Source organism: Melanotaenia boesemani, chromosome 19, assembly GCF_017639745.1.
Source record: "Melanotaenia boesemani isolate fMelBoe1 chromosome 19, fMelBoe1.pri, whole genome shotgun sequence".
Taxonomy (NCBI): domain Eukaryota; kingdom Metazoa; phylum Chordata; class Actinopteri; order Atheriniformes; family Melanotaeniidae; genus Melanotaenia; species Melanotaenia boesemani.
In genome coordinates, this window is record NC_055700.1 from 19562865 (window position 1) to 19579465 (window position 16601).

General features: G+C 37.2%; 1 protein-coding gene across 2 annotated transcripts in view; it reads left to right on the forward strand.

The window, feature by feature from the left end:
- si:dkey-247m21.3 (5-hydroxytryptamine receptor 4) overlaps positions 1-15080 on the forward strand; it is a 53351-nt gene extending 38271 nt beyond the window's left edge. The window contains exons 7-8 of one of the 2 annotated variants that reach the window (XM_041970798.1): positions 8226-8286; positions 13296-13356. In XM_041970798.1, the coding sequence (XP_041826732.1) occupies positions 8226-8274 (49 nt within the window). In that variant the 3' untranslated portion in view covers positions 8275-8286; positions 13296-13356. Of the gene's footprint in view, positions 1-8225; positions 8287-13295 lie in introns of both variants that reach the window. The other variant, XM_041970797.1, reaches the window with a different exon arrangement.
- The last annotated feature ends 1521 nt before the right edge of the window (positions 15081-16601 follow it).

The window sequence follows — 16601 nt, forward strand, 5'->3', positions numbered from 1 at the left end:
GCAGCCACGGTACGGACTTTGGCAGGGTCAGTACGGCGGGGCGGTCTCCTCCGCATTTGCCACCGAGTCTGAGCCAATCCCACCAAAGCTTTGTTCAAACAGTGATTCAGTGCGTCTTTCTCTGCCTGCATTTTCATTACTTCTTGCCTGGCTAAAGACAGCTGTGTTTCCAACTGTTCTTTTTTCTCCTGCGATACACGCCATGCTGATGCACAAAACCACGCACGCCTCTGAATCCCCCCCAACGGGGATGTCGGAGGAACAACAATTTCTTTAAGCGCAGGCAATGCAGCCGCTAGAGAGCCGTCCTTCACAGCATCTCCCCACGGCTCGGGACGACCACCGCCGTCCCGCAGACAGAGCGCAACTTCACTCCATTCGCCAGTCCAACCTGGCACATCAGATTGCTCCACGGCGGGAGGCTTCTTATTATGTTTCATAAACATTTCCGCAGCCACCAAATAATATCAATTACAATTTATTAAATGTTCGTGACGCCAATAATGTAATATGTGATTTTAGAGGTTCGTGGTGGTCGGCAGATGAAACACACAAAGTCAGAGTGCTAGAATAAATGTGTCAGGTTTATTCCCCGCAGCTCATGACACTCATCATTACATCTCAATGGGTTCAGCCTTATAAGCATAGCATAGCATAGCTTGCCCTACCTTTGACACGGACTGGAGAGCCAACAGTCCCGGTAGAGTGGCTTAGAAAACCCCGGCTGGGCGTTCGTACGTAACCCGCAGCAGACTCTACCGAGATGTGGGATTTCCCCGTCTTTATACTTATTTAGAAAAAACACAACATCGCATGAGAGAGAGGATGGCCGGTCCTTCCCACAGGCGAGGATGAGTCCTGAGATCCTGTCTTGTAAACATATTTACAAGACACCCTTTTCTCACCCTTCCAAAGATAGGCAGTTACACAGTTCCCAAAACAAGCAGAATAATATAACATGCAGGTGGTCACTTGGGAACAAGCAGTTATATAACACCAATAGTATACAGATGGTCATTTTAGGACACAAATTAGATATTCCCATATCACCCATATAGCTTAATAAAAATGAGAATGATTAGACTAATTCGATGCGATCATCCTTCAGTGTGATGCTTTTATGAACAAAACAGCACACTCACATTCACAAAGTCTAAAATCAGAGCAGCCTCTTGTTATCAGGTAGTCCATCTTTGAGCAGGAAGTGAGTAGATTTAGCTTCAATGGAACAGGAGAGGATCAAGTCCAAACTCAGACTGATGAAATTGTTTTTGGTCTTCTCAAAGAAAACAAGCTTTGTTTGAAGAATGGAGTGGAGTTTTCTTTGCTTCCTTAAAGCCGCCGCCTGGTATGTGACAGCAGACTGTACAGGCACTCCAGCAGAGGAGTTTAATGATATGGAGAAAAAAATTGTATTATAATATCAACAAGTATATTAAATATTGATAATGATGTCATCCTAGTGAAATGGGAATCCATAGAAATAATTTTTCTGTTAATATTTGTTTATTTGTTCTTATTCTGCAAGTTTATTCAGTTCTGTTGAAGTGTTATCTTAGCATACTATGATGTTATTGCAAGCTTTATATGATTATAAAGGACAAAAATGATTAAATAATTCAGTCAAACCACATGAAAATATGATGCATATGAAGAGGACATTGTAATATACAGTCATGGCTGTGGTAGTTGGAAAATCTGCTATGTGATGTGTCACTGAATGACTTCTGCTTTCAGCATAGGTTGATAAAATACCAGAAAACCATATATGAAACACAAACACCAAAGAGACAGTAGTGACCTATCCGGAGAATTTTCTGTCCTAGAAACCCAGAAAATCACTGTAGACTGATGATAAAGTGAGTCGTTTATTGCTTAGTTGCCCATTGTCAAAGTTTGCTGTGTTGTTACTGACATCTTTAGGTTTAAATTACCTTTTGAAAAATGGCTGTATCCCCTGTTGCAATAACGCCAAAGTGAACACATTCTATTGTTCGTTGGATGCAGACATTTTGTTGTCTTCTGTTCTTGTAACTAGGTAATCCTACATGAAGACAGCACATATGTTATCTCCTACAGCCTACTTAATACTGGGACAAAAAAAGAAAAAAAAAGAAAAGAAAATAATAAATTCAAATCAAATCAAATCAAACTTTATTTATAAAGCACCTTTCATGCCACAGGCAACACAAAGTGCTTTACATAATTAAAAACATTTATGCATATTAAAAACAAAACAAAGTGGAAATACATAATAATAGAAACACTCACCAAAGTCGCACACACACGCGCACACACACACACACACACACACACATACCAAGCAGCCCCCCCCTCCCTATTCTATATAAAATGATTCTCTTATTTCTGTCTTGAACTGAATGTTATTATAAAATACTAAAAGTGATAAGCATCCGGCCTGATGCTGCTGTGAGGAAACAATATCAGTGTCATGGGGATCCATCCACAAAAGGGGCCAGTCCACCCATGTCCAACAGCAGGCAACCACTTCCATCAAGACAGACTGGGGCAGGGCCCCAACCACCCCGATAGGTGCAATCACCACAGCAGCAGCCCCCAGACCGAGCAGGCAAAACCCCCGGCATGAAGGATCCCCACAAAGAAAACACTGGAGTTACAATTAAAATTAAACAACCTTAAGAAATAATAAGAACAGCTAAGAATGAATGAATAAATAAGTAAATGAATGAATAAATAATAAGCAGTACAGTTGAGTAAAATGAAAATAAAATGATGTAAATAAAATTATGTAAAATAAATTAAGATCAAATAAAATTTAGTTAAAAGCGAGGCTAAAAAGGTAGATCTTAAGCCTCTTTTTAAAAACATCAACGTTCTCTGCAGCCCTGAGGCCCTCTGGCAGACTGTTCCACAGACGAGGGCCGTAACAATGGAAAGAGGCCTCACCGTATGTCTTGGTCCTCATCCTTGGAACAACTAAAAGGCCAGTACCAGAGGACCTCAAGGTCCACGAGGGTTCATGACTTAAAAGAAGGTCTGATAAATAAGAGCGCCCAAGACCATAAAGACATTTATAAACTACAAAAAGAACCTTAAAATCAATCCCGAAATGCACAGCGATTTTAAAACTGGTTTGATGTGTTCCCGCCCTCAGGTCGTCAGAACACGTGCCGCTGAGTTCTAAAGTAGCTGTAGGTTTAAGATGGACTTTTTAGGAAGACACTAGAGCAGGGCATTACAGTAATCTAATCTACTAGAAATAAAAGCATGCATGAGCACCTCCGTGCTAAAATCCAGTTTTTGTTATATTTCTGATATGTGTAATAAAATCCAGCTCAGAGTCAAAAAGAACACCCAGATTTCTCAAGCACTGAGAAGGATTAAAATGTTGTAATTTTGATAAAATGATCTCTCTCTTGCCCTGATAATTAAAACTCCAGTTTTGTCCTGGTTAAGCTGTAAGAAGTTCTCTAATACAGTTTAAATGGACAATGACTGGCTCCAGGTCATCAGGAGACACGGCGATGTAAAGCTGTGTGTCATCAACATAGCTGTGAAAATCAATGCCGTGTCTCCCGACGACATCCCCAAGAGGTACAAATTAAAAATTATTGGGCCTAAAATCGATCCTTGGGGAACCCCACACTTGACTTTATGGATCCTTGAGGAGCATGTATCCATACTTACAAAGAATTGGCGGTCTGTGAGATAGGAGTAAAACCATTTAAGAACAGTACCTGAGAGGCCCACCAGACTTCTGAGTCTGTCTAATAAAATCTGGGGCTCAACTATATTGAAGGCAGCACTAAGATCCAGTAAAACCAGGACAGAAAGTTTCTGTGAGTCTAAGTTAAGTCTGAGGTCATTAACAATTTTTAAAAGGGCCGTCTCGGTACTGTGGTTTTTCCTAAAACTAGACTGATATTTTTCTAAAATCCTGTTTTTATTCAAAAACTCATGCAATTGAATAAAAACACTTCTTTCTGTCATCTTACTTAAAAATGGTAAGTTGGATACAGGTCAGTAGTTATCAGAATATTTGGATCTAAAGTACTCTTCTTTAGAAGGGGCCTCACCGCTGCTGTTTTAGAAGGCAGCAGGGAAGACACCCATCTGAAGAGAGTAATTTACTATGTTTAAAAGCTCAGGCTCAAAGAAACCATAAAATGTTTTTAAAAGTGATGTAGGAGTTGGGTCTAAAAGGCAGGTTGTTGGGTTTAGTTGGGAGAAAACTCATCCAAGCATTTTTGCATCAACCAGGACAAAACTCTTCAATGTTTTCTCAGATAAAGACATTGCCTTAGATCTGTTAAAATCAACATGTCATTGAGATAAAAGTCTGGATCTCATAACATTGATCTTACTTCTGAAGTGGTCTGCAAAGTCCTCACGTGCCGCGTCTGATACAGGCATGGAGGACTTGATAAAACCTGTGTTTGTTAAAAGATCAATGGTTTTAAAAAGGAATTTTGGGTTGTTTTTATTATTTGTGACGAGATTTGAGTAGTAGAGTTTTCTTGCCCGTTTTACTGAATTATTGTAGATTTTGAGCTGTTCTTTTACAATTTCACGATGGACTTTTAGTTTAGTTTTTCTCCATTTCCTCTCTGCTCTCCTACAGCTTCTTTTTAACTCATTAATTTCCAGGATTCTCCACAGTGTTTTTGATTTAACTCCTAATGTTTTTGTTTTAAGTGGTGCTGCTGAGTCAATGGCTGACTTTAGTTTACTGTTAAAATGGTCAACAAGAAAATCACATGGTGCAGGTAAGATCTGAGCAGGAGTTTGGTTTAAAATGTTAATAAAATTTGCAGCCACTTCAGAAGTAATGTATCGTTTCCTCACAGTTCTCACTGAGGTCTCCCGCTGACTAAAGCTGGTGATGTTAAAAATCACACAGTAGTAGTCTGACACAGCCAGATCGACAACAGAGGACACACCAGTGGACAAATGAAGAATAGTTTGTCAATGAGATTATTTGTGCTGATAATGACTGTTGAGCAATCGAAACTGTTCCACCGCCTTTTTACCTCCCCTGATAGAAAATAAAAAATTTAAATTTGGGGAAGATGCCTCGGTGAGGATTACTGAAGCATCAGTGCCGAGCCAAGTTTCAATTAAAAAGAGACAGTCAATATTATTATCTAAAATCAGATCATTGATAGTAAAAGATTTGTTTGACAGCGATCTGATGTTTAAAAGAGCCATGTTAAATGTTGCAGGAAAGTTCGGTTGTGAAGTTGTAGATATGTGTTCTGTACTGGGAGCTGTATGTATGGGACGTAGACATCTGACGGTAAAAGTATGTGGATGTGGATGGACATGTCTGTATTGTCTGCTGGTGATGTGTACTGGTATGTGATGTATCAGAGTTTTAACTTGGGGAGGTGTATACTGGCTGGACCGTCAAGCGGAGCATCAGACAAAACCTGGAAACGGTTAGATAAAACCAGGCAAGCACTATTGGAGTCCTTCTTGGGATGGCAGACCACCTCAGACCAAGATGGCAGCTGTTTCGGCGTGGAGCTGGAAGAAGAAAGGGCGAGGTAGCAGGGTCCTAAGTCATTGTGTCCTGGAGAGCCGCTTTAAGTGATGCTATGTGAATCGACTGCTGGTGGGCAACATCCATCATGGAATTCAGTTGATTGTTTTTGAACTTCAGTTCCTCTGATAGCTTCTGGATGTCTTTATTCAGGTTGGTGATCTGTCTGTTATTTCCAGGGTTTTATCGGAAAGTGCAGAGGCAGCCATTTCAAGCCTTCTCTGATTTCTGGTTAAAACTGTTCTTTAAAAACCGGAATATTAAAAACTACGGTTAAAAATAGTATGACTGTACAGTTCAGGTTTTTGAAAGGCTTAAAACAGCTAAAAGCTAATAAAACTTAATAAAAATTAAGCAAAGTCGGGCAGAGTGTCTTGTACAGCGTCAGAACTCTATATAACCTTACATGAACACCACTGGCATTGTTTATAGCAGAAGATGAAAGGTATGACATTATTTGTCTGGTTTAAAGCTAAATACTCTCTATTATATTGATTTTAAGATGGTAAAACTCAAAAAGGTCAAACTAACACTGGGCATGGAGGAGTTATACCAGGTAAACTATCACAAAAATTTTGACCATCTTAACACAGGTTTCACTTCTGTGTCCAGCCTCTTTGCGTGGGTCTTAGCTTTGTTTAAGAGATAATATGTTGCTATAAATCCAGCCAATCTCAAGCATTTACCAGTCAACAGCAGTGTTTAGGATTTAGTGACACCTCGTGGTAAAGTTAAGAATTGCAATCAAAGGAAAGGTTCTTGTCTGTAGCTGTAAATGGCTCTTTCTAAGGTAATTAAAACAACATTATAATGTTCTAATTTTGTAATGGACTTTTCTGAATGCATCCTACTACATGCACCTATCCAGCAGAAGAACCCCCATTCATACTGACATTTTAGGTCATTGTCCCAAAGGAGCTGTTCAGTGTTTTAGTTTATGGAACAACTGAGGTATTATTGGCTCAGATTCTGGGGCATCACAGTGAATTCGCACCGCTGTTTAGCCAATACATTTCCCTAAAACACTGACACTTTCAAAGCTGTGTCTCAGTTTTAATGGTTTATTTATTGTAATTTAAAACATGCATATAGATGCAAAAATTGCATCTATATGCACACTATATCTAAATTTTTCATTTGGACAGACCTGCTGGCCACACACTAACATGTAATGTTCAGTCTACTGTTGCCACTCTATCCAACCAAACTACTTTTTGACAATCTTGTGGGAAAGTCAGTTTGCCCCCACCCCCATCAGCACTGCTTCCTCCTCGCCTGAGCTCTGAGAGTGAGCAGATAAGAGTAAAACTTGATTATTTAATGTCCCTGAAAGATATTGGGACAAAATTAAAGGAACACAAACTTCTCCTCTATCTGATTTTAATCTCTTTTCGGGGCACATAACAGATCAGATGATGTTTTGTACACTAATGGCTTGGTATCTGGTAAAGTGGGACATGCCTGTCAATGTTTTGTTAGGAAGAAGTAGAAATTTATTGCAGCTGAATAGTTTGACCTGGTAGAAAACAGATTCCTTTCTACTGAATAGTTGAGTATGACTCAAGCATGACTTTGGTTAGCAACACCCAAAATTCCCACAAACCATGATTAATTTGATAAAGCTGCAACACGTGTGCCATTTTTTCTTTTTTTATCTATCTATCTATCTATCTATCTATCTATCTATCTATCTATCTATCTATCTATTTTTTTTTTTTAGGATAAACAGCGTAGTTGAACATCAGTTGTAGATTTGAATGTCTATCTGTAGTTTTAAACTTGAAACAGGTCTATTTAACTGACATTCTTTGACATTAAGATAATGTCAAAGAATGTGTCAAACGTTCTCATTGTTAGAGTACCACAGGAAATTTAATGAAGAGAGTGTTTCCCATCAGATAGTAATCTCCAGTCAGAAGTAGAAAAACTGTTGGCACCACAAGGTCAGAAAGAAATGGCCAACATACACGAAGATCTATGCCAAAAAAATTTAAAAAAGGACAATAAAGAGAGGTTCAAAAACAAGTGAAATGAGTAAGAAGATCAAATTCTCAAAGTTTCAAAGTCTATGTATGTATGTATGTATGTATGTATGTACTTATGTATGTATGTATGTATGTATGTATGTACTTATGTATGTATGTATCTATGTATATATGTATGTATGTATGTATGTACTTATGTATGTATGTATGTATGTATGTATGTATGTACTTGGGTATGTATGTATGTATGTATCTATCTATCTATCTATCTATCTATCTATCTATCTATCTATCTATCTATCTATCTATCTATCTATCTATCTGTCTGATCTATTTCTGTATGATGACATGAAACCCAATATATATATATATATAAAATGGGTTTCATGTCATCAGACATGCACAAAGTTTACAATGTCAGTACAAGGCCTGTCCTTTCCTTTGGAGGTATTTGCTGCCTATGGTATCAAAATAGAAACAGATTTTTTCCCATGAGACACACTAGTCAAATACCACAGAGCAATGCTTTTCTTCTCTCGGTCCTGATGGCCAGATGCAGGAGCCTTCCTTGTTATTTACAAATTTGAATCATAATAAACAGCTTACGCATCCTTATGTAAATGTTTTACTCCCTTCATTCTTGCGAAAATGAAAAAGCACAGGTAAAGCGAAAGAAATATTTCTTTTGTTCACATTTTGATTCTTTTTTTTATTAGTTGGAATGTGAGAAACAGCCAAAAGTTAGAGGAGATGCCAGAGAGATGACAATGATGGGAGGTAACCAGTAAATTTTGTCTGGACAAAGATTTGGCCCTGCATTTTTGTTTTTTTTTTAAACTGAATTTATGAGATTTGTTTAACTTATGGGAAAAACCATCATGCCCTTCATCTTCTTTTTGATTCATCTATTTCATTTTAAAATGGAAAAGTTTGAGTTTTCATTTTTTTAAGGCTAGAGATAAAAACCTTCCAAGCTGAAGAAACACAACCAGCATTGATAAAAATACCACACACTCACTTAGAAGTGGACCAATATATTTCAACTTAAGATCATCTATATCGACTGATATATGTGGACAAACATTTGCTTTAGCTTACCGTCTATGATTTAAGGATGTATATTTTTTGCATAAGCACCATACCGCATACTGTCATCCAGCAAGATGAGCTGTGGTGGCAATACAAGAACAATGTCGTTTTTTTATCAACTGACTTGAGGTACTTTAGGTGAACTGTAGATGTGAATGTTCATGTTAAACTAATACTAAACCGATCCAACTAATCCAAAGCCCCTTCAGAGGTCAATGAAGTCATTAATGATGCTAAATCTTTAAGAATATGTTTATAATTCTATAAATGTTTAATCTCTTAAAGGCAAAATAAGTAGCATTGATACCATGCAAACCATGCCAGCAAACATCATGATGACGAGCGAAGATGATTCACACACACAGTAATTTGCTATGCTTTGCAATGCTAGCGCTAATTTCACATTTTACGTTAGCATAAAATAGAGTATAAACAAAAGCTACATTAATCAACAAATGCCACGCAGTGGCAGTTTTCCTGTAGTCTCACTTAATGAAATAATTTCATAGTAATTTCATAAGTTTATAAGGACAAACACAGTATTATCTTGGCCCAAACATCATTACATTTGTTGTTGTAAAATAATAGGCCACCAGTTTACTCCACTAATACTTGCTTACCTGTAAAGGAGAAACTTTGCCAGCTCAGACTTCGCCACCTTGCAAAAGATTCTCCAATATTGATCCTCGTGTTATTCTACTTTTGGCCAAGGCTTTGTAGGTTTTTCTGAAACTATTTCTGGTCCACTTCTTTTACTAGCTTCCATACCTGCATGCTGCTGCTCTTTTGCCGACATAAAATACCACGGTTGCCTTGTTGTTGTTAGGCAACCGTGGGGAGTCGCATATGATTGGATAAGGAACCAGGAAGTTGGAAAGAGCAACACAGTGCAACGAAGTTATTACGGCACGAAAATCTTATTTTGAAGGAGAGAAAAACAGATTTTTTTTAGGGAAGCTTCCTTTTATCCCTCGCAACAAGTGAGAACATTTTAAATTATTTTTACAGAAAAAAATCCTAATTAGTCAGCCTTTAAATAGGCGAGGACTGGTGCTGCCAACAAATCTACAAAAGTTAAAGAACAAATCCAGAATATGTTATAGGATTTTGTAAGATATATATATATAAATTCTCTTCATCTGCATAATCTATTCTTAGAACTGCTTAATTTTTTCATTTGTGTCATAGGGTGACCACAGAAGGAAAACTATCCTTTGCCTTATTTGGACTTATGGATATTGAAGTGGACTGTCCTGTCTAATTAACCCCATTGATAATAATAAAAAAAAAGAAAGAAAAAGACCCCAGCTACTGTATCATGTTGTTTTTCTAAAAACCAGGACACCATCCTAACAAAGTTTACAGTGAATTTGGAATGTTTTCTATATTTTATGATTCAGATGCCTCTTAAAAAAACAAGCACCTGAAGTGTTTTATACATTTATCAAATATAAATGATTGAATTATGACATTATTTACTTAAGTATACGTTTTTTGTGCTTCTTTTCTATCTGGACACATGATGCATTTTTAAACACAACTGTCTGGATTCATTTTTAAATGTAAGTAAATGCAATTTTACATTCTTTATCATACACATTCATTATCTATTGTAAATAAGAACATGTAATTTTCCATATAAACCAACTTTGCCTTCAGTACTGCCTCAGTTTTTTAGGGCTTAGATTTAGTTAGATGTTGGAAACATTCCTCTTGATATTTTGATCATGACATGATAGCATCAAACAGTTGCTACAGATTTGTTGGCTGCACATCCATGATGATAATCTCCCGTTCCACCACATCTTAAAGCTGCTCTATTGTATTGAAATCTGGTGACTGTGGAGGCCACTGGAGTCCAGTAAACTCAGTGTCATATTCAAGAAACCAGATGGAGATGATTTGAGCTTTTTGATATGGTGCATTATCCTGCAGGAAGTAGCCATTAGAAGATGGTACACTGGTACACGATGATCAGTTGGTAAGGGGCTCAAATTGGGCCAAGAAAATGTTTCTCACGTCATTACACTACCACCAGTCTGAACAGTTAAATCAATGCAGGATGGATCCATGTTGTTTACACTAATTTCTGACTCCACCATCTGAATGTTGCAGCTGAAATGTAGTCTCATCAGACCAAGGTGTGTTTTTCCAATCTTCTATTACCCAATTTTTAAATTACTTCCTCACAGTTAATTCCTCACACAGTCATTTTTATTTCTTGCATTTTATCTGCTTCTATTTTAGCTTTTTCAGGTTATTTTAGGTACTGTTGCCTTTCCATCATCATTAATCAGTCTGCCAATTCTCTTTCCACATCAACAAGGCTTCTTCATCCAAGCAACTGCCACTCACTGGATATTTTTCCATTTTTTCAGACTGTTGTAAACCCTAGAGATGGTTGTGTAAATCCCAGGAGAATCAGTAGTTTCTGAAATACTCAGACCAGCCCGTCTGGCACCAACAAACCTTACCACATACAAAGTCACTTGAATCCCCTTTCTTCCTCATTTTGATGTTCAGTTTGAACTCCAGCATGTTGTCTTGGCCACGTCTACATGGCTAAATCCATTAAATTGATTGTTGTTGTTTTTTTTTTAAGTATTTGTGTTAATAAGCTAAAAAAAGTGGCCAAAGAGTGCATTGTTAGTACTTTGTTGCACATAAATGAGGCAATAGATGTTGATATCTGTCACTGTGCTGAGTTGTGGCTAAGTTATGGCTGCTTTCTTAATGGTTGTTCCCTCCTTATAAAATCTGTATTAAATCACTTGTAAATGCATCACTTAAAAGTCTTAAAATGACTCAAACTAAAGGGAGAGGTCTAGTCCAAAAGCATTCCAGATGTTAGATTTGATGGTGAATTATAAAATGAGTCAGCATTGGCTGTTAAACAAGTTTTATTTGAGTTTAACACTAATAAGTGTGTATGCTGCTTTTACACTCTGAGCACTGTAAGCTACTCAGGATAAAAAGGTTGCTGTTGCATATTTGTCCAGACATTTAAAAAAAGGAAATGGCAGAAGACATGGTTAGGCCTTTTTTGCATTGGTTTTCCTATCTTGTGTTTTACGCACCCCCCCCCCCCCCCCCCCCCCCCCCCCCCCCCCCCCCCCCCCCCCCCCCCCCCCTCGGGTTTCCTCCTCAGTATTTCAGGATTCCTTCCATACTACCATGAATATGATCCACTTTCTGTGTAACAGACAGACAGATCGACAGACTGACTTGTCTTTGGAAAGTAAACTAACTGGCTTTACAGAAAACACACAAAAACAGAGGAGCCAAAGTTACAGAACATTTCTGTTTATCTTTCCCCATCACCTCCTCACCCGGGACATGCCTCCACATGGGACTGTGTGCAAACACGTGTGTGTATGTGTGCTGGAACATTGTAATGAATGATCTGATAAGAATCAGCTAATAATGTAAACCCCCAGTAGCTTGTCCTCCAGGCTTCATGCAGAGAGAAATATCACAAAAAGAGGCTTTCTGCCTTTACGATGGTTTGGGATTTTGTCTGGGATTAAGTGCCACCCTACATCCTGTTGCATGTTCTCCTTGTACCTTTTTGCCTTTTTGGGTTCTCACTAAAAGCACTTTCTTTCCAAAGATTTACAGTAATATATATTGTATGTTAAACAGTAGGCGATCCAAAACTTGCTCTTGTAAGTCTCTGTGTTAGTCCTATGACTGGCAGGTGACCTGTCCAGGATGAACTCTGGTATCAAATCCAGCTCCATGTGACCCTCTACAGGTTAATGTGGGTACCATTAGAGTCTAATATGAATTTAGTTGGGGGGGATTATTTCATTGTATAAATCGCAGAAGCTTAACTGCATAACAAAATATAATAAGTGAAACTGGAAGTATCTAAATTGGATTTTTGAATAATATTTCAATAATATTACATAATATTTCAAATATTCTTAAGGAAGTAATTTTTTTTCTGGGAAAATGATAAAAGGGATCAGAATCTGAGCAACCAAAAATCAGAAAACTTTTCACTCTGGTGACTCTTGCTTGCACTCAGAAAAAGCTAAATTGTTGCATTATTATTATTATCATTGCAACAACAGAACATTTTGATCTATTTGTGTTTTATATAAAAAAAACTATTTGTTTTTCGTTCTCATTGGCCATAAACAGAACAGGCAAAAACATTCACTTGACATTCGAATATGCTCATTTTTGCAATGCTCAGCAGTTTTATTATTTCATATGTACTTTAAATAAACTTGTCACTGCAAAAACAAATGGTAAAATTCCCCGAAATTCTTTCTCCTGTCTTCTCATTTGTCTCAGTCGCCTGTTTCGAAAAGACTGTTGATGATTCCCAGTGACTTTGTCCTGATTTCACATGCCTCTTCTTCCACACTGTTACCACTAACTCTGGAGAGCAGCTTCCCCAAAGTTTTTCTTAGAATTTTAAATGATTTCTGTTTAATGAGCCTTTTTCATTACTGTTTATTAACTGCTTTAGATTTTCTTTTGGTGGTTTTAAAGATCCACTGTACAGTTATTGCCTAGTTACTAGTGCCACACATTGGTGCCTCTAAGATTTGTATTCCTTGATCTGCTTGTTTCAGAGACAATGGGTGATATTTAAATAACATGTTTCATTTTAGAGATCCAAACATGTACCCTTAAACTTGCTTTTTCTAAGACTTAACCACACAAACCTTCTTTCTCTCTTTCAGACTGTCCTTCCTGCCAAACAGGAGCTACAGCGACAATGGTCGAACAATACTGGCCAACGAGCAGGAGTCTCAAGACTCTCTTGGACCACTATGAGGATGACTTTGCAGTGACAAAGCTGTGACACCCTCACTTGTTTTTGTTTTTGTTGCTGGGATCTCAGCAGTTTACTGTGAACTGAGTTGACTGATCCATTTATGAAGATATTGTATTACCTGTAAGTTCAGCCTGTGATCCCTCATCATCATCATCTGATGCATACGTTGATACTCGCCAAGGAGAAGTTGCACAGCACAGTTGTTGATTTATTTGGACTATATATGAGCAAAGTGAAGCATAGTGATGTAGAACTGATGTGTTTTTAAGTATTTATATTACAGAACTGTGTAAATCCCATCAATATGTTTGCAAGTTGGCTCTTATTCCAAAAGCTGTGCTTATCGGTCCAACATTGAAGTCAGAAGATGTGACTACTCCCCGCAAACAAACCAAGCGGCCAACAAAATACAACACGTCCTCTGCTTTTCACCTCTAATATTCCATCCTTGCTTTAACTCAAAACATAAAGTTACAACAGAGCTAAGAACCATCTGGTCACACAGATGTCCAGCGTTATTACATTCAAGTTTCATTTATTGTATAGTTGTCTGCTTACTTGCATTTTTATTAGCATCAGCTGTTTTCTATAAAGGCAGCACTGTGAAACTGTTGGATGGAGTTTAAAAAGATGGTCTCTCATTTATTAGATGCACTATTTGGAATAGTTGTGAGCATAACACCACAGACATACTGACAGCATTATAAAGTGTGTTGTGTCCTCAGTGTGTCAACACTTGCATGACTTCTTTGTAGGCTTAAATTTCGGACACAAACTTAATTTTTGCTTATTTACTTGTTCACGAAATCAAGTTAAGGATATCTAAAGCATAATATAGTTGCTTTAATTTCAGGGTGTTCATATGACTGTCTTGAACTCAGTGGCATAACCACCCTTTAGTTTTTCTATAGCGGGTGAAAAGCAGCTGGATCGAGTTGAGGACAGGTGAATGACCCATTCAAAAACTTTTGGGTTTCTTTTACCACATGTTTTCTATTTCATCTCCAGTCAGTCATCAATAAACAGTGGTGAAACTGTATCAACAAAGCCGTGAGCCCTTTCCATACACATTTTCTTTTTCCTCCCATTTGTCTATTATCTTAGCTTAATCTGTGCAGAGATCCAGAGAATATTATTTCAGAATATAGAAGGATTGGTACACGGAAAGGACAGAGCAATCATCCACTGCTGTTGTCATGGAAGTCTTTTTTTTTTTTTTTGGCCTGCAAAGCTCACAAGTATGTTCTGTTTTTCTCAGAATGACAAAGAGCCATTGATTTCCCCACTTCTGATGTTCCTGCAATCTTAGTTGTTTTGTCTTAGCAGCCAAATAATGAGATGTTTCACTTGAATGAAGAACTCATTTTGACATTTTACCTCCTTTACTAATCAAAAATGGAAATAAAGCAATAACTCACATTTTCCAAGGAAAAACTGAAAAAAAAAAAGATTTAGCTTTAAAGCACAATTCATAGATGTAATTATCATAATCCTGCAAAAAAAAAAAAAAAACATGCAGGAAAAAATTTACTTTTTTATTTTAAAAAATGGATTCAGACCACTAAAAATTTCTCCATACAGACATCAGAAGAACCTTACCTTACATTTAAGTTCAGCTGTATAATCTGGTGATAAATGCTCGACAGGAAACCATTTCTTGTGATTTTTAAATCAAAATGACATTGCTGAATACAGACAATTATCCTGGTGGATGAGTACATGGTGTGTGTAACCAGTAGGGGCAGTGTGGGAACAAATTTCACTGGATGCAAAGTCATAGGGTAAACAGCTGTAAAAATGACAGTTTTCAAGGACCAGCTCACTGACCAAGTCCGAAATTACCTGCATATTCACAATGTGTCATTGCTGCTGCACAGTCCAGGTCACAATAACTGGGGATACATCAGTACTATTTTAGAAGGTGACATCGTTTTTGTCAATTTCTTGGAGAAAGACATACTCTCCATTTCCACAGCATGCTTGCTTTAGAGGCTTTACTGTTGTTTCTTCTGTTGTGATCTTAAGAATAACCAACTGCTAACCTCATCTACTGAAGACATTTTGTTTACAACCTACAAATTTGACAACTCTGTCAGGTGTGAGATCTCTAAGGGGCCCCCATGTAGAATCTGCTGGTAACATGCGGCGTACATCGGCAAGTACACAATTATGCTGACGGTGGAGCTGGTTACCAATGAGAACCGGCTTGTTTCTGTGGAATGTCTAGTGTTTATAATAAAAGGAAAGTAAAAATAAAATCTTGTTTATATGAAAAACTTTGTTTTTGAGAAAGTTTGACTGACTGTGCAATGATAGCTTTAACATTTATACCATGAAAGGTAATCACATGAAATCTCTTTAAAAAGCATATTTTTAATCTAATCATTATTATTTAATCTGAGTTATAAAAACTGCATTTACCCTACTCTATAATAAATCACTATATTTTTGTAATCTGATAATTCCCAACACCGTCCTGGAAATTAATTTCTGGCCAAATGATAGTGGAAAATGCCTTAATGAAAATAAAATGAGCCAACTCTTAGTATTAGAATTCTCATGTAGAGGTGAATGCCAGTGGAAGTAGTTTGAAGGTTAGTGAGTAAAAATGTTGATGACAAAGTTTTACCGAGACTCTCCCTCAGAATTTGACAGTTACTTTACGAATAGAACTCTATCTTCTATTTTCTAAATATTTTTCATTGTGCTTTCCTCTGAAACATAGTTAACCAATCTAGATTTTCAGGCATAACATTCAACTCTAAGCTTCAAATTGTATCCAATAGAGATAAAGAATGAACTAAGAATTTGACATTTGGAAGAAATTAAAGCAAGACCGTTTTGAAAAGTTAGTTCGTTTTAGCTGACAAATAGTTTTACATTACAAATGTAAAGCAAAGATTAGCTTCCTTGAGTAATAAACAGACACTAAGGAACATTAACATTTATATGGAGAAGACATTTTTTACAACTTTTTAGGTGATAATCAGACTGAGGTTGTGTGGGGCTTTTTATAAAAGACGTGAGTTCTGTAAAAGTACAAGTTTATATTATAGATGTAAACATGAAAACCTCTTAAGCACCCTTTATTATTGTTGGCAACTCCAAATGGCAATTACACATGAAGTGCTTGTCAGAATGTCTGTTTGGTCCTGGCAAACATGATTATCCTCATTCATTCCACCTTAGTGCTAAAAAAATAACATTTTTA